This window comes from Sinocyclocheilus anshuiensis, unplaced genomic scaffold, assembly GCF_001515605.1.
Source record: "Sinocyclocheilus anshuiensis isolate Anshui unplaced genomic scaffold, SAMN03320099.WGS_v1.1 scaffold843, whole genome shotgun sequence".
Classification (NCBI taxonomy): Eukaryota; Metazoa; Chordata; class Actinopteri; order Cypriniformes; family Cyprinidae; genus Sinocyclocheilus; species Sinocyclocheilus anshuiensis.
In genome coordinates, this window is record NW_015547670.1 from 495,431 (window position 1) to 521,069 (window position 25,639).

Below are 25,639 nucleotides of genomic sequence, written 5' to 3' on the forward strand. Positions count from 1 at the left end.
AAATAATATACACATTTTTAAATGAAAAGAATAAAGAAAATTCATATTTATGCAAACATATTATTTAGTTGTTTAGTCTAATGCAGTTTAAATTCTGCTGCAAATAAACATTTCATATTCCGACAGGATGAGATCCTTAAGAGTGTACATGTGATTTAAACCAGGTGAGTGGACATTTTCCTATTATTCTATTAATAACTGAAAATGCCAGCTCTTTTTATTTTATTTTATTTCGTCTGTGAACTTTGACAAATGACCCAACCGAAATATGCATGCATAATTGTAATGGTGTTTTATATGGCTAATATAACGCAGTACAACGTAAAGCATTTTGAGCTTTAGTTTGAAATCTTTCTCTTGGCATCTAATTAACATAATCTTATTGTCATCATTTTAATAATGAATAATGTGCGTAATTATTGTCATAACCTGAAACTTTTATACAGAAATTAAATGCTTTAAGTGAAGTTGAAAAGTTTTACTAAATGCATTCTTAAATAAATAAATAAATAATTATTCTGAAGAAAGAACTATACTTGGATGTATTATTTAGAATATTTGGAACTTTATCCATGTTGTATTTATAGCTAAAAAGGTTTTATAAAAGTTTTAACCTCGCACTTTTATCAGAATGGGAGCAACAGATGCAAAGTCTGAACTACTTTATAGCCTATATTGTTACAAAACTGTGTATTCCTGAATGTTAACCCTATTTGATATTTACTCCCAATAAGTTCTGAAACGGTGAGTTCCAGTTTAGAAAGCTAAAAATGAACTTCAAAAGATTTCTCGTATAAAAGTTGATAAATCTTGCCATAAATCTGAGGTTAAAGAGAGGCGCCCTGTCTGGTTTGCTGCCAAGAAACATACTGTAAAAACAGCACATAGGCTAGTCTTATTTTCTTTCTGTTTTGTTTTATTCTCATTTATTCTGCAAAAAATGGATTGTCGCAGGACGCGCGGGATGTTAGGCCAAAGTGTTTCCCGTTATTACACAACAGTGTCGTGAGTGAGGTGAGAGAGCATTATTTTATCTATAATGGACTGTGCACGTCTCAGGTTTAATAAGAGCATGACGTATGCCATTCACCAGTTGAAATGACAGCACGTCGGCTGGTGTGTCACGCCAAAAGATGCACCCTACTCATAAACCGAATTTGTATAGGCTAAACCATATGTTCAGCATTTTATATTCACATTTCACAGCAAAGCTATGCAGTGCATAAAGCAATGAAAGGACAAAGAACAGCGTCAGATCTGTGTTACTCTGGAATAATACATTTTTAAAATGCACTACAATTATTTTATCGAAAAGATGAAAAACTAATTCGCGCTGGTGTATTTGTAAACGAATATTTAAAAAAGATAAAGCAAGAAGTGTTTTTAAACACAAGGACCCGTTAGGAGAACACGAGATGAGTTACGTGGTTAATGATCATTATTATTTCTTTTAGAGTTTCGTGATCTCTACATGCTAAATTGTTTGCTTCGTTCGAGACCACCGGTCCCGATGTGGATAATTATTTATAATAAACACATTTTTATAAAAAGAGAGGCTGTTATGTCAGCAGGTTACTGATATTTTGTCAGGTGTTTTTCTTACTCGGGGAAAATAATATATTTTCCTCCTATGAATAGGCTATGTAATGATTATTATTTTATACGATAGTTAGGCTACACATTGTAGGCTATTTTATTCTTCAGCATTGCTTATTTGTTTATTATTTTCCACCACGTGATTTTTATCTGATTATATAATGTGATTATATAGGTTTTTATCTGTGTAAACTGCCTAAAACAATTCCAGTCCTTTTGAAGAAAACCTCATATTTACACCTCATATAGAATAACGTGTAAATGCAAATCAACATATCAATATATCAAATTGAAAATGGCACGGCGGAGATCTATGCAAATCTATGCAATGTTCATCTGAAGGAGAAAAAAACAGTCAGAAAGCTCAACTTTTAATCCTCTTTACGTGAACATGTTAAAAATAAGCGGATTCATTCACTGTTTGTAGCCATCCTGGCTCCAAAATAGTCAGTTGCTCGATGATAACGACAACAGGACTGAGTTTTAAAATAAGGTGAACAGCTGATTAATCTACATGTGATCATATGGACCGTCACTCGTCTTTTTAGACGACTAAATCAAAATTACGTACTGTTTTTTTAGTAATTCATCTTGATAATGTGGGGGAAAATGTTATAATAGCAGAAAACAAGCCTTTAAAAATAAATGTTCCAATTGACTTTATAGATTGACTCCATTGGAGAACCTTTTTAAAATAGAAAAAAAACTGTTTTATTGTTGTTTAGAAAACAGTCATATGCTGATGTTAAAAACAATGTGAATAACCTATAAATGTAACACCAATAACTTTTAACTCCAAAGAACCATATTTAACCATAAATGGTTTTGGATAAAAAAGAGGATTCTTTGATGAATCCTGCTGAATTTGGATAAAAAATAGGATTCTTCGCTGAATTACAAAGAACTGAAGAACCACGAGGACAGAGCAGTTACGGTTCAGACACCCCACACTCGGAGAAGCTTCTGTTAAATAAGAGTCATCTTACCTTTAAGAGCTGTTGCGTTATAGAGGGCGGTGCAGGGGCATCAGTGTGATGGAGGCTGGCCCTGGGGCGTGAGTTTACTCCAGCTAACTCCAAAACAGCTGAAGACTGGGGGGCTGAAAGAGACACCAGTGATCCTCGCTCAAGGAGGGGCATAAAAACACTTCAGGTGCTTTGTGATCGGGTTTTATAAGGAGATCTCTGCTGGATCTCCCTCACTGCGCTCCGCCCGGTGCTTGAGGACAGAAGATGCCCAGGCAGTTCCTCTGCCCAGTGTTCGGCTCGTCACTGTGGTTTGTACTGATACTCCAGTCTCTCATTTCCTCCGCCGTTACCTACAGGAGACCAGTGTCCGGAGGGAAGAGACAGAGCTTTCTGGAGAGAACCTTAATTTTACTGGACGTGAATACGCGAAGCCCGGTGAAAGTTTTGAATGACAACTTCCTCTCGTTGCAGTTGGATCCATCTATCATAAAGGATGGCTGGCTGGACTTCTTAAGGTATTGCAGTTTTGCAATTACACCCTACGCCTGACGATGCTTTGATGGTGCTGATGTGTGTGTGTCGATTTAGGAAGACCCTGCTGGAGAAGCCGTCCAATAGGTGTGTGTTAGAACATGGTAGCTGGTTTAAAGCTGGTCCAAACTGGTTAACCATATTGGATTAGCAACATACTATCTTAAAGTGGTCAATCTGGATGACCAGCTAGAAACCATCTTCCATGTTTCGAGCACAGCTACCAGGCTTCAACTGGATTTTCCAACAGGAACGCTACTAGACATTATCAGTGAATCTTTCCAATAACATATAACTGCCCAAACACCTAATACTGCTATTTTACTATGTTTTAATCTATCGACCAACGTCTTGAATACACATTTTTTGTACACAATACCATGTTTTTCTAAAGATATATGCTAACTCCAAACCCATTTGTTCTTATTAGACGTTTATTTTTCACAGATAAACTTTATGTTTGGTTGCACTTTTTTGAAAGAGACAGATTTGCTATGCAGCTTATAATTTTATCTTGTAAAATACCAGTGTAGCCTATCATATCTATTTACGAACTTTCGTACATTAATTTTACGCGTAAAGTAGAATTCGACATGTTTACGCGCAATGTTTAAAAAAAAAAAAAAAAAATCATCTGTTCAATCCTAGTGAAACAGTGTTGTTGGATGAGCTTCGCCCGATCTCTCTACTCCACATACGAATATGAATTTATATATTAGAGCGCGAAACCTGAATATTCGCGCAGATTTGAATGGTTGTGTTAATTTGCACACCAGGGCTTGACCTGGAAGTGAATATGAGTGTTCCAGCCCCCAGAGGAGAAAAGACACAAAACCATACGGAGAACCGAAATGTAAGTGTCTTTCATAGCCACGAACAGGTTTCAGTATCGATGTAGCGTAGTGTTTACCATCGATATATTACCAAATAATTATTATTATAGTCAGGATGAGGTGTTGGAAAAAAAGAATTTAAGAAGTGGCCCACATAAATCTGAACCACAATCTGCTGTCGTGGCATTTGTTAGTTTTCTGTCGCGTACAGTGCAAGTTATTGCAGACGTATAAAGCAGTCAAAGGGGTTTGTTTGGGTTTTACATTTAAATTGCGTACTTCGTTTCTTTCCGTATAGCCTATGGCAAGAAACTAGGACTGAATAAAAGCAGAATTTGACTTGTCTACTTGAACATTTATATCCACTATATTATGTTATTTTTTTACAATCTTCTATGGTTTGAGAACAGCCGTTCAACAGATTTGATGTGATATTTATAATGTTTAGCTAATGATATGCGCATGCATGCGTTCAAAATAAGGTTCTCATAATGTTAATGCTTATTGTACCAATAATAGGCTACCATTATGTTGAAGTATATATATGTAAATATATTAATTATTATCGCTATTATTCTGTCGTAAACTGCACTCATATTTTTTTCTTTTAAATTGTTAGATTCTAGTTGTTGTCATTTTCCCAAAATAACATGCTAGTCATGCTTGGTCTGATTAAATGTAATTATTCACATTATTGGACGTGACACCAGATGAGCGAATTGTGAGTTTGTGTGCCGCTACATGCTTAAGTTTTCTCTTTCTCCTAAATGTATTTTCTAAAAACCAGTTTCGGCCCACCGACCAAACACAGGCTTCGCCGATTCAGTTTCTGGCAATTTAGCTTGTTTTGCTTTTCACAAAATAATATAAAACAATTCACATAGTACATTTTATTTCACTCCTTTTTAATTCAATTTGATTTTATTCTTCTTTGATTTTATCTGTTGTTTTTATAAGTTCTCTACGCTCAAAAGCAGAATATTTGCGCAGTTTATAGGCTTAGTTTTATGTGCACCTTTTTACAGGTTCTCTTTTTACGACTGGTACCGTATCATGTCTCATTATTTAGGAAAGCACTAAAAAAAGAAGCTGGTATTTATTTATCATAATTTTTTTTTTTAGAAAGAAACGAGCGTGTGGCACCACAGGCTGCAGCTCTGTGTGAAATAATCTGCTGTTGATTCCACCACTGACTGCGGCCTAAAACCAATCATACATCACACTAAACCTGATGAACGTCAGTCTGTGAGTTTCCGTAAGAAAGTTATGCACCAATCTAATGGCGTCAACTAGGTCGCAAATAAAAAAAGACTGAAGAAAATATCCAAAAAATAAAATAGGAGTTTATAATAATTGATGAGCTTTGAGATATTATTCCCTTGTCCTGCTCTGAAAATGATCCCGTTTTTTATTGTCGGCATTACAGACTTTTCATCGTCAAGTAAAATAAGAGGCAGTGTGTATATACTATACTATATGTTTGCTGTATATTATATATGTTGTGTAATATATAATTTGAAAGGATATAGATCCTATACAAACAAGCCTTAAATAAATTAGTCAGTTTATTCAGTTTATTGTCCATCTTCACTCTAATAGTTTAAAATCATAAAGAAAACCTCTCTTTCTGATTTGATGCACTATACAGTGTCTTATCAGGTAATCTAAATAACTTGCTTCATATGGTCACATTTAAACGGACATGTTTTATTCATTTAAAATATGACTAAATTAACTTGACTAGATTATTTCATATGACTGAATCAAAATGACTACTTTAGATTGGACAAGTTAAATTAGGTCCAAACGGCTCCTTAAGGTAACCACTGCTCATTTTTACTTTTCCAGTGCAGCATTGTTGTAGCCCTTGGGTTTCTTTACATCTTTCTGTATCCACAGCTCCAAGCGGTTAGTCACTCTGGCACGGGGACTCTCTCCAGCTTATTTGAGGTTTGGGGGCAAACGGACCGACTTTCTCCAGTTTCATAACCTGAAGAATCTTGCAAAGTTTAGAGGGCCTGGACCAGACTATTACCTCAAAAACTATGAAGATGGTGAGGTCTGATTTGCTCATTTTCAATTAGGTATTTTGAATAAATTGTTAGGATTGAATGAGAAGTTTGGAATCAGAAACCTTGATGGAAATGTAACTATATTCTAGAAATACTGTTTGGAATCAAGATATTAAAGCTGTGTCTATGTGGAACAAAAATGTGCATGTACAAACCAAAAATACAGTATATCTGAATAAATATTGATGCATTTCATTTGTTTAGTGCATGCCTGTTGATAAGAAATGGCTTTTTAATTACCCAGACTTTTTTTCAATAAACATGAAAGAGAAAGAAATACATTTTGAGTATCTAGTAAACATGTCCACAATGCAAACCACATGGTTACATTGCGCTTTTAGTGGTTAGTTTGTCCTCTTGATGGGCAGATACGCACAAAGAACTCCAAAAGCATTCTCGCGGTTTCCATGCAGACATAGTGCGCAGTGACTTCGCTCTGGACAAACGAAAGGGTTGCAAGCTGGCCAGCCACCCAGACATGATGCTGGAACTGCAGCGGGAGAAAGCGGCTCAGATGCAACAGGTCTTGTTGAAAGAACAGCTCTCCAACATCTATAGCGACGTCACATTAACAGGTAGGAGATTACAGCAACATGCAGATGCTGAGCTAATACAGTTTATATCATGGTTAGGCTTTGTTTTTTTTTTTGCCTCAGAATTTCACCAAATAGGCTTAAACATATGCATCTCTCAGAAAAAAAGGTACAAAGCTGTGACTGGGGCAGTAGGCCTAACCTAAGGCACAAAACTAAAAGGTAAATTTTTTTTGTTCCTTATTTATCCCTAAATGGTACATATTAGTACCTTTTGAAAGTGTATCGCATCCAGTGACATTTTTGTACCTTTTTTCTGAGATTGTAGGTTTTTAACAAACTATTGAACAGAGAATATTATTAGTGACAATAATGAAGAAAAGATTTTTGAAGTCAGTAGGAAGGTTTAGTCTTGTAGATGGTGTGTTTACGACTGTGTTGTTTTGGGTGCTTTCTGTATTTATAGTTTGGTTTTATGTTGTTTAAGAACTATATTGAGATGTTTTGTCTCCAGGATCATAGGTACGCCAACAAATGCAGTGATGTAATCATTGCTGCTTGTTCCAGAAACGCATAGGTTTCAAATGTTGAGAGACAGGATGGTCCGGCAAACAATCAGCCAAGCATATGGGTTTATTGATCACTTTCAACAGCTGTGCTTTGCCTGTTTGTATAAATCCAGTGTCCAATTTCAGATTTCATAGTCACACACACAGACAATGTCCCAAATGTTCAGATCATTTTATGGGGGAATAAATGTTTGAAAGGCAGAAATCTCTGAGGACTTGTCAGAGACCTTTGTAGTACTGAAAATGTCAGATCAAGGATTGAATGAAGCTGAATGAAGACATATACAAAAGGCTAGTAGAAACAACAGCTGACAATGATTTCAGAAATTATACTTTGTAAAAGCACTTGCTGTAGATCTGAGAAGGAGAGCAGGGAGGTTTTTGCATGCAATTGGAATCAGGTCAGTAGTATCTTTTCTGTGTGTATTAAATCACAAAAAAATGTGTTTTGGTTGGATCAGGTGTGATGTTTTGTTTGGATCATGCAGTGATTTTTGTTGCAAAGACACTGTTGTCGATTGAACTCTGATTCAACACTCTACAAAGGGAATTAAGGGATGTTTTTGGGGTTTTCTTTGACAGACCAGCTTTTTTTTTTTTTTTTTTGCGTAAACGCCCTTGTTTTGTTATTTTTTATTGTTTTGTTATTATATTCATTGCAGTAATCTCAATGTAAACTCAAATCACTATCAGGCACAGTCAACCGGAGAGAGATTATTTGTTTAAAGCAGATTTAGTGTGGAAAGATTGTACTAAGTTTTATGTCAGGCACTGTGTGAGTTTTCTTACATTTTCTTATTAATATTGATATATAAGCTCAGATGAGAATTTCCGAACTGCACTTGACATCAAACCTAATCCGTTCTCATGCCAAATTCAGCAAAAAACACTCTTCTAACTTTTACCCTTATTTTCCAAACATCTTTTTACACACATCTGCGTTTGACAGGGCGGCTGTAAGAGGAATTAGGACTAAACACACTTAGCAAAGGAATCTCTCTCTCCGTGGATCTCAGCATGTGTGCTGTAGCAAAAAGCCAGTCGTGTGCATGACTGATTGGTGAGAATGAAGACACCTGGGTGCATGGCACAGACAGGTCTGTTAGCAATCAAGATGCCCCCTGTGCAGTCACTGGCAGGTGGCAGGGGAATTGCAGTGAGATAGCCCTGCCCCATCCATTTCCACTCGGCACAGGTTGGCTTTTCTGAGCTTTTCTCACTAGAGCTATCAGTAATAGGCGTGAAAGCCCCCTGCCAGTTAAAACAAACCGTGGTGAGACAACCCCAAGGTCATACTAGCTTTCACCTCTACACTCGCTACAGTTTAGTCCAGTTTAGTTAAAGCAAACCATCTGAGACAAGTCGAGGTCAGGGCACTCAAAGCTCTCAAATTGCTACAGTTCCATGCTGCTTTTATGTTCCATGATGTTGCCTGTTGTTTTAGCTCCTTATTCACTGCGTTTTCAGAATTCAGTTATTGTTATTTTGTTATTATTAAATATTGCTTTATAAAAGATTTGCATTTCCTGTATTTATGTTTGTAAGGCACATTTTTTTAAAACCCTAAAGAAATTAGTAACAATAAAAAAGTGTCTAATTAAGTAAGTTTCTTTAACCATACAAAGCCTACTGCATATTACAACTATCATAACTGACGCACACATTTCTAAGGCCTCTAAATTATCATCATGATCAAGACTAGCTCTTTAGCAAGTAACAGGGCTTTTAGTATAATTGTAAAACTGTCCAGCGTCAGGTTGTAGTCTTTTTGCTGTAAAATCTTTACAGATAAGAATAACTTGTTATCCAAAAAACATGTTAAAATGTATCAAATATGATACATAGGTTTTTTGGGGGGAACGTTTATTTCTACATCTCTCAGTCATTATTGTATTGCATTGTATTATATGTTAAACTTCCATTTTTCTGTTTATTATTTAACGTGTCAGGTTTTACATGGTTAACTGATCACTGACGTGCTGCCATTCTAAGATCATTTGCATAACCAAATACTATTTGCTTGGCTAACTGCAGATGCAGCATTTGGTATTTTCAGCTAAAAAAAAAAAAACTGTTGCTTTTGCATGATATCAAGTAGCATATCTTCCATTGCAAACAGAAATTACCTTTAAAGTTTTAGGCTTTAGGCTTTAAAGTTTTAAAGTTTTGCTCTAGGTAAACAAAATGCTCCATTATGACTGTTTTGCTGATTTAATGATACTAAGCAAGTGAATCATTTTCTAAATGGATGCAGGAAAGAAAAGACCAATTGCATTTGATTATGCAAATAGATATAAAAGATGAAATAAAGCATTCAAAATGGCATTTTATTAATTTAGCAGAAATCTACACATTTATTCATTTTGCAAATATTAGGTGGTTACATTAGGATGCATTCTGGTTCCATTTTAAATGGTGAACATTATATAATCTACATAATGAGAGTTTTTATAGTTAACAAAGACATTTAGCAAACAATAACATTGAATATCACAGCTAAGGCTGAAATAACCTACAGCACATACAAGATAGAGTATACGTACAGGCTAAATTGTTTGCAGAAATGTAATACTTAGGGTTGGGTATTTAAAACAAACCCAAACCAGAATGTTTGTGAAAAATCAATCGCATGCATTGTTGAATTGAGTAGTAATGGCCAGTGAAACAGTCACCTTTAAAGACTGAATTGTATGTGCTTATTTGGACATTGTAACCGTACATTTCATCAGCGTGTTAGTTTCCAGTGCTGATGGAGTCAAGGATTCGTGAATATCATAGCATTCATAACCCCACAATAGATGTATATATCATTCAGTACAAGCAGACATATTAAGAATGATAAATATCCACAGTACACCTCTCTAAATGACTTATGCTCGCTTTGTTCGTATCCCATTCCTGGAAACTACTCTCTTCCACGTGCACTGAGTGAAGTGTCAACTGATATGTAGCTAAATGCGGTGAAGGTAAATTCCATTGTGTGCTCAGAGCTCAGCTGTAGAGGGCTTTATAGTTATCATCGTGTGATTCTTAGCGTGTCTGAGGTCATGGTGCACTTTAGATCCGTGAACTGGTTTGCCAGACTCTCAGGAGAGCAGCATTCATCATAAATAACTGTCCCTTTAAATCGCATGAATTTTTTTGCTTTCGCTTTCTGCTCAAAACATTTCTCCAACGTCCACTTACAGACATGAGGGAGTCTGTCTGGGCGATGCTAGCATGTTTGCAGCATAGCTATATTCAAAGCTATTTCCTGCCCGTTTGCTCAAAGACAAATGACAGGAAGTTGTCCAGTGAGGGCAGTTTGAGTATTAGCTACCTGACGGTTAGCCTTTAGCCTCTCGTTTTTTGTTGACAGCAGTAACTACTTGAGTCCTCAAATAGTCATTAAAAGTAAGGAAATGTCATGAAAATGGGCTAGAGGTGGGGAAACCTCCAGTAATCGTTCCGCATACAATAAACGCTTAGATTTGAACAAAAATGAGGAGTGGCTTTGACCAGATGCAGTCTGAAGTGAGATGGTGCCATTTCACAACACTGCATCATTTGTTTTCCCTCCACAAGTTTGGGTAACATGCCCATGTTACTCAGAATTGCTTTTTGGCTCGTTGAGCCCAAGTTTTTGTCCAGTTGAAAACGTTTGCTCCATAGTTGGGCGGTTATTTAATTGAAACGATTGCTGGAGTATTTTGATGAATACCGCATGGTAGAATTTAATTTGCCAGTCATCGAATAGTCTTCCTGCCCTCTTCTCTCTTCTTGTGCTCAAAGTGACACAAAGAGTTTGGAGACTTTTTTCTCCTCCCCCAGCAGCAGTGAAAACACACATGTGTGCACTCAACACAAACACAGTGAGTGTACGTAGAATAGTGTGCTAATGATAGATCTGAGGCTCTGACAGATGTTTCAGCCTGTGAAGGAAAACATGATTTTTTTTTCTATATCTGAGATATTAAGCAGAGACTTACACACAATGCTCAATATTCCCCAGAAGAGTTAAGAGCTGAATATATCTGTAGGCCATACAAATCGCACTCGTGAAGCACAGAGACACTTGATTCACAATTAGATCGATTAATTTGTTTCTTCATCAGAACAGATTTGGAGAAATTACATCACTTGCTCACCACTGGATCATCTGCAGTGAATGGGTGCCGTCAGAATGAGAATCCAAACAGATAAAAACATCACAATAATCCACAAGTAATCCAATGCGATTTACGTCAGTCAATTAACATGTGAAATGTGAAAAGCTGTTTGTAAGAAACAAATCCATCATTCAGGCATTTTAACTTCTAACAGTTCATAATCTATAATAATGCTTTCTCCAGTGAAAAAGTCCATCTCCTGTTGTCCTCTCACATCAAAATCCACCGACACATTTGTTTAGAACTGTTTTAGTCTGTTTTTCTTGTAAACAGAGCTTGATCTGAGCATATTTCTCTCCTGATTCAGACGAGACTACATTTTCACTGGAGAATTATGGATAGAGGACTCGTATTTTAGCCAGAGGCAACAATTTGAAGTTAAAAACGTCTTGATGGATTTGTTTATTACAAACACACAGCTTTTCACTTCACGTTAATTGATGGACTGGAGTCGTGTGGATTACTTGTGGATTATTTTGATGTTTTTATAAGCTGTTTAGACTCTCATTCTGACGGCACCCATTCACTGCAGAGCATTCATGGACGAGCAAGTGATGTAATGCTAAATATCTGCAATATGTTCTGATGAAGAAACAAACTCATCTAAGATGGCCTGAGGGTGAGTAAAGTTTCAGCAATTTTTACTTTTTTTGGGTGAACTATTCCTTTAATTAAATTCCATAAAACTATATATTATTTAATAAACCATATGATTATTTAAATGAACTAAAATATCTTGCAGTTGCTAGCAATAGCACAAGCACACATGCATGTGCATTTGCTAATTAGCATAGATTCTATCACTGCTCTTAAGTGTCCACAGCCATTGCTTTTTAAGTAAAGCAACATATCGTTTTCCATCTTGGATTTGTTTCACTGAGCTTGATATGATTTATGGAATTTATTTATCCTCCCAAAGAATTGCTGATTACTTTTTAGAGCAGCCTTCAAGTCTGTTTAAGCATTAAAGTTGCTATAAAATAAATTATAATTATAATTGTTGTTATTTAGCATTATTATTTTTTACAACCATAGAGAGAGTGAGAGATATTGGCAAATATGACATGAACATTTACAATCCCAGTGTGTGGCATGAGAGAACAGAACTGTAAATAAATAAGACACTAATACGTATTACAGACTCTTCTGAATGTTTCCACGTTGGCCATTACTCAAGGACTTCTAAATGACCATAAAACAACAACTGAACTGGAAAAATAAAATGTGCCACAACAGAAGGTTATGAAGACAGAGTGAGCTCTAGACATCTCGTAAATGTAACAAGAAACTGTCAGCCTGCATGACTCAGACTGTGCTATATATTGCTGTTCAATTTGCCAAATGAAGTGATAAACTAGCCTTTAAATGAATTTGCAAGTAGAAACAGATAATAGCAGCATATTTACAATTTTCAAAATAATGAAAATAAACTGTGACCAAATGTTAAGAGAAAACAGATGTTTACAATGTTTGGAAGGACTCGAAATTCCCTGCTGGGTACACAAACTCAGTCTAATAATGATGTTAGCGTCAAAATGATCCAATGTGTTTAAAATGGAGTTTCAGATCTTAAATGCCTTGAAAATGAATTACACTTAAAAAGATATCATATGGTTCAGTGTGGATCATTTAATTGCAACCAACCAGTGTTTTTGAAGTGAATGAAGATGTTTTTTGTAGATTTTACAAATTAGAATCACAGAAGCGATGCTAATAATTCTGTTATTGTTTGTCAATGAAGATAGTATCTTTATAATACTGTGGTGATGAATTGCTGAGATGTTGGTGATCCGAGTGCTATATTTAATTTGACCATACATGATAATGCACATGTATGATACTTTACTGTTGCCACGTTACTTTTGGAAGCATAATAAGCATAACCCCGGGAGCTACTGTGATCACCAACATGGCTGGAGAATATCATTTTATTCAAAGTCTGTTTTCTGAAATATAAGGTGGGCCAAGAGATTTTGTTTTAGTTTTCTTGTGGAGATAATATTTCTACAGTTGTAGCCAAATTCTGAGCCAGGATTTTGTGGGAACTGGATGGGCCACATTTTACACTTTTGCATCCAGCAGTTCCCTTTAGTATCAAAATCTAGGAAATTAAAGATGACATGATACATTAATCTACGTCTCTTTAGTGGTTTACCAAATCACACATATTGGAGTTATTTGCCTGGCCTTACCATGCAACACAAAATACCAAATAATAATCCAAGATCATCCCAACAAAGGAGTTCCCATTTCTGTGGTTGTTATTAAGCCATAAGCTTTTAGTCTGTGAAGTTTCCTTTTCATTTGATTCATTCATTTGATAAATGAGTCATCAGTCATGCACTCATAGTGCATGAGAACTGCACTTCAGCAGCTGCAGGTAGTTTAATACCACCCTTTCATAAACAAATATTAAACCGCTGCGAATCCCGAAGACATCTGCGTTGTTACCACATACGTTTCAAGTACTGACATGACTAAAACCTTTATTAAAAATCAATAAAGAGTGTAACTGCATGAAATACTTTAACGAAATCACCGCAAAATCTCAATGGGCTTCATTCATGAAACACAAGCAGAGCAAATTTCTGTGCAAATCGCTTGCAAAACCATTGCAACGCAAATTGCTGCATTTAATTTAATTCTGAATGTTTTACATAGATATTCGTTCTGCATGTGTTTCATGACTGAGGCCAAAAGGATTTCTCACTGCACACTAAAATGCACATAATTTTGTTCTTACACAGAGATTTAAATATTTTTTAATATTATTTAATCTTTGCCAATTCTACACATCCAGAAAATATATTTCGGACCTTGAGCTAAAATAGAATTGAATATTAAATAAATCTCCGTGTAAGAACAAAAATAAGTGCGTTTTAGTGTGTACTTTACCTATTTAACAACCAATCTTCTGTTCGCCTTCAATTCCACGTTCAAAGCATACGTCCTTCATTACTTACAGACTTGTAGCATTTCCCTAATTAAGCTGTCAGTGGATATTCATGAGCTTTTCCTCAGAGCACGATTATATTCACAGTTTTTTAAGGAATTAGCACTGTTGGACATTTTGTTAATAGTTGACATCACAAAGATTGAAGGAAGTGATTGTTGTGGCAGCTTGGCATTATGTGAGGTGAAGTCTGGTTATATATTGCTGTGGTGATTTCACCTGGCAGCTTCAGTACTCTCAGCCTGGTTGGACGTTGATTTAACTAGTTTTAATGTTCCAAGGACCATCTGGCTTCACCACAAGTTCACACTACATGTTGAACTTTCTCTAGGAGAATTGCATATGCGTTGAAGTCAGGGCTGTGTGCAATTCTGAATTAAGACATTGAGAGAGCATTTTAAATTTAAGTTCAATTCCTGAGACTGAAGAATTGTAATATGAATTGAAATATAAAGAATGGTTTTCAGCATGAATTGTGCTTTAAACAAGTTGCGATATACTCGGCATATTGCGTACTTACATATTTGCATATTTGCACAGTGACACAACATTTTATTATTTTTATTTAGGCCGAACATCTATTGTAAAATTATTAAATACTTTAATATTTAATATAAAACTAATCATAATAAAAAAAAAACATTAAAAATGTAAAAAAATATACAAACTATCAGAACAAAAAAAAAAAAAAAACATGTTATTCAACATTAACTTAAAAAAAAAAAAAATAATAATAATAATAAAACTGTTCTGTTAAATACAACGTATAAAATACAACAGGACTCTTGATTGTGTGATATTGCTTAATTATAAAGAAATCTGAAAACAATGTGGTGTATATTTTTGGACACTGTATGGCAACATTTTAATGTTTTGACACTCAGTATTGAATTTAGTTTAGAGATATATTTCAGACAATATGTGTTTTACATAATATGTAGAACACATACATATAGAAACAAAATTATTGATATTTATTGGCATAATTAGTCAAAATGTAGGATTTATTAGCAGTGGAATTGTTTTGTTGCAAAACATACTGTAAGTGCTTTTTATAAATGGAGTGTTGAAACTCCTTTGTGTGACATTGTTGAATTTCTTCCTGTTTGGCATCAAGTTCCAATTCACGAATAGAAAGAGAGACAAAATTTCGTAAACTCTGAATTCTGCCCAACCTTGATTGAAAAGTATATGCTGTTTAGCTCACTGAAATTAGAAAATATGAATTCCTAATATTTTACACACTGTCAATGAGTTTATTCATTTGTTGCATTCCTTTAGTTTTGATATTGCATTTCAGAATAACACAGGATGGTATTCTGCTTAAAGATCTCATCCAATACAGGTTATAGTGCAGGAAAGTAAATGCATGTCAGTCTGCTATTTTCATATTCTGGCTGATCACAGGCTGCTGGCTCTGTCCTCACAGTCACGCGTGGTTCTGTGATGTTTCAGATGCAGGAGAGATTTGTGGCTCATGAATGTCTCATCTGATTTGTGTTCTCACTCCATCGTGTATCAGGTTACTCTTTTCTTCTAGAGTATTTGTTTAATAGCACAGCTGCTGAACTCTTCCCTAGACTGAACAGAGACCCCAAGCTCAGTGGGTCTGCTGCAGAAATTTATTAAAACTGCCCAAAGATATGTGAATTATGTGAGGAGCTGGCTAGATCTAGATGTTACCACCTGTGAAGAGGGTATTATTCATTTTTATGTTCTTTGTCAGTAGTTGTTCTGCTCCTGCAATACCGGTCAGGGATCTTTAATCATTCAGATGCTTCTTGCTGAGGTCATTTTGATTATAATTCTCACGAACCACAACTATGGTTTGGCAGCGAGGACATCACACATGAGCAGGGCACACATACCCAAGCCTTTATGGGGCCCTAAGCAGAATTTTATTTGGGGGCCCCTCGGTGCCAACAATACGACTGATTATTGTCAATGCTTGATTTTTCGCACAGTATAAATCTAACACACCCATTATCAATTGTATTTGTTGTAGCTGTGTTGATTACATCATGCCAATGTCTGCCTGGCATGTTTTTACCCTTCTACGATTTTTAATTGTAACAGTAGCAAACCCACAAGGTGTTAATTTGCACTTTAACATTCAAAGTCTTACAGTACTAAGAAAGGAAAAATTGAAATCGCATCATATGACCCCTTTAACAATACAAAGGGCGCATTACCCCTCAGATCTGATTGTGCCCCCCAGGTTTATTTTATTTTTGTTCCCATCAAATACACATTGTGTAGGTAACTATAAAGTTTACTCTGCTCTTCTCCCAGTTCTAAATAAACCAGCAGACCAATATCCAATATCATTATGCCTCAATTAGCTAGTTATAGCAACGACCCCAAAGGTAGCCCATTGTAAATAATGTTAAGCTGTTAAAGGGGTCATATGATGTTGCTAAAAAGAACATTATTTGGTGTATTTGGTGTAATTAAATGTGTTCATGCGGTTTAAGGTTCAAAAAACATTATTTTATTGTGTAGGTAACTATAAAGTTTACTCTGCTCTTCTCCCAGTTCACTGGCCATTTATGTATTTCGGGCGATCGGACCGAGCGGGACCCCCACCAACCCCCCGGAACATGAATGGACAGAGGGGGGCCCCGCACCCTACCTCGCACTGGGCCCCGCGTCAGCTAAGGACGGCCCTGTACGTATATATAAATTAAGTCAAGTTTAGTCACCTTTATTTGTATAGCGCTTTATACAATACAGATTGTGTCAAAGCAGCTTTACCGTAGCAAACAGGAAAATAGTTGACAATAACAAAAAGTCATTTTTCAAGTTAAAGTCAGTTCATTGATGATTCAGTGATGACATCATCAAGTTCAGCTCTAGTGTCTGTGCAATCAGTCAAGCGTCCCCAACTAAGCAAGCCAAAGGCGACTGTGGCATGAAACCAAAACTCCATATAATTGCCATTGTCCACTGACATAATATATCACAAAAATAAAAATACAATAAATCAAGCTGTCATTTAATGTACTCTTGGGGGCTGCCTGGTGGCCATGGGGGCCCTAAGCAGCCGCTTAGGTCACTTATGCCATGGACCGGCTCTGCACATGAGCAAAACTCCAAACCGTTACTAAAATACAAGTCCTCTATCCATATTATTGCTTTTTCCAGTCTGAATCAGGAGAGAAATATGCACAGATCAAGCACCTTTTACAAGCAAAAACAGTCCAAAACACTTATAAACAAATATGTCAGTGGATTTTGATGTGAGAGGACAACTTTTTTCTGCTTGTCATTATTAAGTAACACAACTCTGAGTAGGTTTGATGTCAACTTCTGTAAAACCAGTGATTAAAGTACATAAAGCTTTGCTTATATAACACCTTTTAAAAGTAGTGTTTACAAAACGCTTCACAGAAGAAGTGCAATGTGACTGTGTGTCTTTTGGTAGTTGTGTCGGCCAATCAGATTGGAATTGTTATTTTTTTTGTTTTTTTTACTAGCTTTTGCCATATTTTTGTTTGCCATATAGATTAGTGAGTGGACTGTAGGTGTGGCATCTGAGACTGAGACGCTTAACACTAGTGGGCCAAGGCCAAATGAGGTCATTGCACAATTCCTAGATAATACCATTGATAAGAGCGATAGGAAGGCGTCCGTCCAAAAACCTTTTCCAAAGTTTTGCTCTTTGACACTGTTTATAGTTTCTCAGAGAGTGTGATGCCAAGCGTATGTTTGGAAATCTAGGATCTACTGTGCAGAACAGCCAAAAATGCTTTAATTTCTGTTTTTTTTTCCATGAAAAGTCTCGTCGTTAGATGACAAATAATGTTGTATACATTTTATGCAACGTTGAAAAGTGGATTCTATTTTTAGTTGAAAGAGAAAGAAGAAAGAAATTAAATGCATTTGCAGTCTCCAATTTCTCCCATTCCTGCCCAGCTATTTGTTTATTTGTAAATCCAGAGAATTTGCCAGAAGCCTGAATATTGACATGTGGAATGCAGAACTATTGCTGCTCAGACTAACCATACAAACACAATTGTGCATTCGTGTGTGCGTGTGTTAAGGAGAGTGTTTGTTAGGGTAGAGGGTGTTTCCAAAAGCACTAAAGATTTGGAATAAACACTCTTTCTGAACAGCATGTACAATATTTTTATATCATATTATGACTAAAGCATAAATTCAAATTACTAGAAAAAAAAATCCCAAACACTTTATGGCATTTCCCCCCAGTATAGTGCAGTGAATTTTAAGATGTTTTGGCAAGGGAATAGTGACATAAATGACAATTATGTCATAATTTACTGATCTTCATGTCATTTCAAAGCTTTCTTCCATGGAACACAAAAACAGTTAATAAGCTGAATGCCCAGGCAACAATTTTCCATATAAAGAAAGTGAATGGTGACCACAACTGTCATTTTATGGAAAACTTAGCTTGGAAATTCTGCAGAAAATCTTCTTTGCTATAACACAGAATAAAGAAAGTCCTACAGGGTTTGAACAGCACAAAGGTGAGTAAGTTACAAAACAGAATTTTCATTTTTGTGTGAACAATCATTTAAATACTGGAGCAAAGTAACCCATGAAACCCCTTCTGCGGCCTGAAACTAGAACCTTTGGGTTAGCGGCCCAGATCTTTCAGCACATTTGCAGATTTGTGATTGGTTGGTCTGTTATCTGTTTACTCTCAGGGTGCTCTATTAGAAAGCTGAAATCTATCAAGCTTTGTATTGAATTCAACTGAACGGATGAAACAAAAATATGTGGATAAATGTCAGCACTGCAACAACAGTGCTAAGACCTCAGTGAGTTTTGATGAAACCGCGTGTGAAGAAAGCCATATTCTGGAAGGAATTTTATAAGTCCATAAACATGTAATGAAATTTGCTCTGGTCTAGGGAACATGGGTAGGAAACGTAATATTGAGTTTTCCGAGGCAGACTGTAGTGCTTTAAAACAGCCTTCAGTCAGGAGGGGCTAACCAGAACCCCTCTGCTTTATTTTGTTCACTTTAAACTTGAGTGACAAGACCTGACGGCTCTAAGCAAAGGCAGATGGAGAGCGCCGTTGACTGGGCATGGCATAAGGCCAACAGAGCACCTCTACTGTGCTGGTGCCCCATAGCCGCTTAGAGTGCTAAACATTTTAATAATGGTAACATCAGCGTCCCCAATGTGATCCCATTGCTCTTTGGAGGTATTATATATAAAGTGTGATTCTAGATTCTAAAAAAAATAGTGTTGCAGTGTTCAGTGTTACATGCAATATTAAGATATGGACAGCTTTTAAAATGGAAACACTAGGAGCTTGCAGTCAGAGATTGACAAATGTGACCCTGGACCACAAAACCAGCCTTAAGTCGCTGGGGTATATTTGTAGCAATAGCCAAAAAAACATTGTATGGGTCAAAATTATAAATTTTTCTTTTATGCCAAAAATCATTAGGATGTTAAGTAAAGATCATGTTCCATGAAGATATTTTGTAAATTTCCTACCATAAATATATCAAAACGTAATTTTTGATTAGTAATATGCATTGCTAAGAACTTCATTTGGACAACTTTAAAGGCAATTTTCTCAGTATTTAGATTTTTTTGCACCCTCACATTCCAGATTTTCAAATAGTTGTATCTTGGCCAAATATTGTCCTATCATAACCATACATCAATGGAACGCTTATTTATTCCACTTTCAGTTGACCCAAAAAATTGACCCTTATGACTGGTTTTGTGCTCCAGGGTCACAAATGTTGATTAATTATTTCAGGTTTGTAGGTTACTGAATGCACAGGATTTTATATTTTAAAAGATTTTACATTTATGCGTTTGGCAGATGATTTTATCTAAAGTGACTTACAGTGGGTACGGAAAGTATTCAGACCCCCTTCAATTTTTCACTCTGTTATATTGCAGCCATTTTGCTAAAATCAGCAATCAAGGTACACATTTACATTTTAGCAGTTCTCGCTTTCCTTGGGAATTGAACCCATGACTTTGCTGTTGCTCGCGCCATTCTCTACTGTTTGAGCTGAACGAATATTGTATTATTTAAAATAAAGTTACAGCATCACTTTCATTTAGTGCATATTATCGCATAGTGCAATCTGAGTATTAAACATGGTCCGACACACTCTTTTGACAACTTGTAAAAGTTTTACGTTTTGGCGAATCGGTATCTAATTTGTATATATTTGTAAAGTCTCATTTGTATGGTTTCATACAATCTGCTTATGCCCCACTGACAATTAGGTTTAGAGGTGGATCTTAATGCTATTTTTCTAAAAATCATACGTTTCTGTATTTATCACATTGTACGCATTCATAAAAAATCACCACCTCATAAAATAGTTACACTTTTAATAAGATCCGGTTGACTTGGTATCTGTCCAAATATGTATGTACACTGTGAATAAAAAATACTTTTTTGAAATTGTAAATAAAACAAAGGTGATTGGAGTATGTTTTACATGTAATTACGGTTTCGTTTTTTTTTTTTTACTTCAAAATGTTATGCTAAATTTAATGTTACTTGCTGTTTCTTTGTAATTAAATGTGATTAAATTAAATTGCTAGCAATTTCTGAGTGAAAATTGTTTCTACGGCTTTTTTTTCAGTGTAGGTATGCATACAAATATGAATTGGATCCCCTTGGTATTGCATAATGTTTTTAAATATAAAGAGTGAGACAAGTCGTACAGGTCTGTGAGAACAAGATGTGAAATTGCTTTGCTTCTAGGTTGTTTTTGAAGCTTCAGCAGACGTTTTACACTTGTGCAGTGAGGTCAGGCAAGCTGATGTCTGTTTCAGGCGGCTGACATGTTTGACTAGGGTAAGTGTGATCTGTCTACTTGAGAATTTACAGTGGGAACCCAAGACTAATGTTTTGATGGCTTGTATCTTTGGAAGGTATTTGGAGGTAAAATGCTTGGAAAAATGCTCTGTTCTTTTCAGAGAGCATCTGGTGGAAACATGCGACGCAGTACTGAAGACTATTCCAGCGCTGTCAGACACGGTTACTACAGAGACCTAACTGCTCTTTAGGTCTGCACCTCTGATGCAGAGTTGAGGCCAGCGACTGAACTATGCACCGAGGGGCCTTATCTCATGAGATGAGTCACTATGGTAACTCATCATTTTAACATGTTCCATGTATGTGGAGGAATAATTCCGGAAAATTAGTTCCATATTTGGTAGATGGTGCAGGTGGTTTGTCTGTTTTGCTCGGTGGTGAATTTGGTGTTTTGACTCATACGCTGTGTAAACTGCAATCAGTAGGGGTGTAAATATTTGCATGGACAATGGTTAATTATGATTCGTTAGAAAATGATGTGATGCATCAAGAAATTCGGTCATAATTAGGGTTATAATATATCTTGACAGCCTTTTGAGCCTGCTGTCAGTAGGATTTTTGTTTTTGAAAGAAGTCTCTTATGCTCATAAAGGCTGGATTTATTTGATCAAAAATACAGTTAATATAGTTACACTGCGAAATATTATTACAATTTAAAATAACTGTTTTCTATTTAAATGTTTTAAAAATCATTTATTCCTGTGAGTTTTACGCCAGTCTTCAGTGTCACATGATCCTTCAGAAAATCATGATGATTTGGTGCTCAAGAAACATTTCTCATCATCACAGTCATCACAATATTTTTTTGCGCAAACCATTTTTTAGGATTCTTTGATAAATATAAAAATCAAAAGAACAGCTTTTATTTGAAAAAATAATTTCTTTGTAACAATGTACAAGTTTTCACTGTCACTTTCGATCAATTTCCTGCATCCATGCTAAATAAAAGTTTTTATTTATTTAAAAAAAAAGAAAAATCTCATAAATATCTCAATATTTATGTATTTACCAAATGTCTTACAAATGTAATTTAAATATATTAAATTATTACTTTTCAATTATATAAACATTTCAGCCAAACAGCCCTTGTAGTCAATAGATTCTGAATGTTTAATGCAAGAAATAAAATACAATAAAAGTTTTTTTTTTTTTATGAACTCAAGGACAGACAAATATTTAATGGATTGTGTTTATGTGCATCAATGTAACAACAGTAAGTAATAAACAGTAATATTCAGCATATATTGTCACAGTCACGTGTTGCTGCTGTCTAAATCAAGCACTCACAAAGGAGTAGGAGAAAGGGTATTTAATTACAAATCCACTGGAAAAATACAAACACACAGCATAACCAAAACGTCCAAATACAAATAATAGCAGACAGGGAACTAAGGAACAGACAGGGCTTATAAACACATGGAATGCAATTAGGGAGAACAGAAACAGGTGTGGAGCTAATTAATCAAAAACCATGGAAACTAACTAGGCAGGAATAACAGAACCACAGAAAATAAAACCAAAACCGACCATAAACGTGACAGTCACTTATTGTTACTTAAAGCATATTTAAAATTAATTTTTAAATTAGAGTTTTGAACTGATTCCCTTTAAATAGATTTTGCTTGATCTTATTCACTAAAATTAATTGAATGAATTGAACTCACTATATCACCATTTTCAACTACTGCATTTTACTAACCTTTTTGATTTCAAATGGCACATAACAAAACAAACTGTCACTTTTCATTTATCTATCTAGACTAGAAACTGAATTTGACCTTATGCTGACAGTGAAACGTCTGGCAACATAAAACTAACCTTTGGCTCTCAATGTCTGTGAGGGGAAGTAAACACATCTTCATATACTATGCAAACAATCTTCCCCATCTTTTTTGGCATTGAAGATTTGATTGAAATTATATGTTCTTGAACGGTTCAGTATTTAATCACAAAGAGCATTTGTTCTGAGACCAGAGAGCTGTTTTAAATTATTTCTTGCCATTTAGGGAATTTTGCATAGTACGTTGTATCCTTCACGCTTCATGTATCGGGTTAGTGCCGTCTGCTCATCTTCTTTCAGCCTCAGATGGTTTTATTTGGAGAGGACCAGCCAGGCTAACCGGACAGATGTTTTTTTCCCCTCAAATCTATACGCTCCACATTATTATAAGCGCTTACGTTCCAAGACGATGATTTACTGCCAAAAGACGATTCATGAAACATCCTGTCACTTAGAGCTGAAAAACACAAACAAACATGTCACAGGGGTTCCTTTTTTGTAAGAGTGACTTGCGTGTGAATGAAACTGTTCCTGTAGCTCCGATAGAGCTGAAAGACGAAGGCTGGTGTGTATTTTGTGATCTGTATGTTTTCTGTGAGGACGGGCTGCACTGATTCTGTTGTCTGAGGAAGGAAATCCTTTGAAGAGGTGCTGTAAAACAGCTCAAGGGTGCCTCATCCTTCTTATCTGTGCTGTCTCTTTAAAGTGATCATTACAGTGTAATTACGGCATTAGTAGGTAAATAGGATCATTTCGGCAGGTATGTTAAGGAACTACTAAGTCCTGAGATGAGAATGGCCAGTTAAAAATGCTCTAGCACACGGTTGGTCAGATAAAAATATGGTGCATTTTCCTTTTGGTGTGATAGTATTGGAGTTGCTACTGTAAAAACTACTGTGTTTGGTTTTGACTCTGTTTGGATGAGCTGCATTTGAAGCTATTACACACATTGCATTCAAAATATACATTTTAGTTCATTTTTTAGTTACTGTATATATATATATATATATATATATATATATATATACAGTATATATACAGTGGGTATAGAAAAAAATCATCTCCCTTTAAAATAATCACATTTTGTTGCTTTTCAGCCTGAAATGAAGACGGATACAGTTTTTGTTTTATCCAGCTGTATTTATTCAGTGCAACTTACAACATCCAAGTGAAATTATATAGCACCATGTCAGAAAAAAAACAGAATCACTGAGTTGGAAAAAGGATCACCCCCTTGTGTCAGTATTTTGTTGAACTACTTTTTGCTTTAATTACAGCCTTTGGTTGTTGGGATTTGTCTCTTCTAACTTCGCCCATCTAGACTTTGCAATATTTGCCCACTCTTCTTTGCAGAACTGCTCAGGTTCAGTTAAATTTGATGGTGACTGTTTGCAGTCTTCAAGTCATTCCACAGATTTTCAGTGGGGTTTAAGTCTGGGCTCTGACTAGGCCCTAGGCCTTTTTTCCTGTAGCTCCGATAGAGCTGAAAGACGAAGGCTGGTGTGTATTTTGTGATCTGTATGTTTTCTGTGAGGACGGGCTGCACTGATTCTGTTGTCTGAGGAAGGAAATCCTTTGAAGAGGTGCTGTAAAACAGCTCAAGGGTGCCTCATCCTTCTTATCTGTGCTGTCTCTTTAAAGTGATCATTACAGTGTAATTACGGCATTAGTAGGTAAATAGGATCATTTCGGCAGGTATGTTAAGGAACTACTAAGTCCTGAGATGAGAATGGCCAGTTAAAAATGCTCTAGCACACGGTTGGTCAGATAAAAATATGGTGCATTTTCCTTTTTGTGTGATAGTATTGGAGTTGCTACTGTAAAAACTACTGTGTTTGGTTTTGACTCTGTTTGGATGAGCTGCATTTGAAGCTATTACACACATTGCATTCAAAATATACATTTTAGTTCATTTTTTAGTTACTGTATATATATATATATATATATATATATATATATATACAGTATATATACAGTGGGTATAGAAAAAAATCATCTCCCTTTAAAATAATCACATTTTGTTGCTTTTCAGCCTGAAATGAAGACGGATACAGTTTTTGTTTTATCCAGCTGTATTTATTCAGTGCAACTTACAACATCCAAGTGAAATTATATAGCACCATGTCAGAAAAAAAACAGAATCACTGAGTTGGAAAAAGGATCACCCCCTTGTGTCAGTATTTTGTTGAACTACTTTTTGCTTTAATTACAGCCTTTGGTTGTTGGGATTTGTCTCTTCTAACTTCGCCCATCTAGACTTTGCAATATTTGCCCACTCTTCTTTGCAGAACTGCTCAGGTTCAGTTAAATTTGATGGTGACTGTTTGCAGTCTTCAAGTCATTCCACAGATTTTCAGTGGGATTTAAGTCTGGGCTCTGACTAGGCCATGCACCTTTTTCTTCTTCAACCACTGTGTGCTCAGTTTTGCTGTGTGCTTTGGGTCATTGTCATGTTGGAAGGTAAATCTTCTTCCCATTGACAACTTTCTGGTAGCAGATTTTCCTCAATAATTTGACGGCATTTTGCCCCATCCATTTTCATTCTATCCTGACAAGTGCTCCAGTCCCTGCTGCAGAGAAACACCCCCATAACAGGATATCACCACTTCCATGCTTCACTGTTGGAATGGTGCATTAAGATGGTGAGCTGTATTGGATTTCTGCCAGACATATTGTTTGGTGTTGAGGCCAAAGAATTCAATTAATCTGCCTCAGAATCTTCAAGGTGAGTTTTGGCAAAGCTCAGTCACATCTGTTAGTTGAGAAGTGGCTTTTTTCTTGCAACCCTCCCATACAAGCCACATTTGTGGAGAATTTGTGATATTGTT

At 35.9% G+C, this 25,639-nt stretch overlaps 1 protein-coding gene across 1 annotated transcript in view; it reads left to right on the forward strand.

Moving 5' to 3' along the window:
- The first annotated feature begins 2,703 nt into the window (after window positions 1-2,703).
- LOC107702736 (inactive heparanase-2-like) overlaps window positions 2,704-25,639 on the forward strand; it is a 73,069-nt gene continuing 50,133 nt past the window's right edge. Inside the window, exons 1-3 of the mRNA XM_016505140.1 lie at window positions 2,704-3,079; window positions 5,828-5,982; window positions 6,414-6,575. Coding sequence (XP_016360626.1) covers window positions 2,829-3,079; window positions 5,828-5,982; window positions 6,414-6,575 — 568 coding nt within the window. The 5' untranslated portion in view covers window positions 2,704-2,828. The remainder of the gene's footprint in view (window positions 3,080-5,827; window positions 5,983-6,413; window positions 6,576-25,639) is intronic.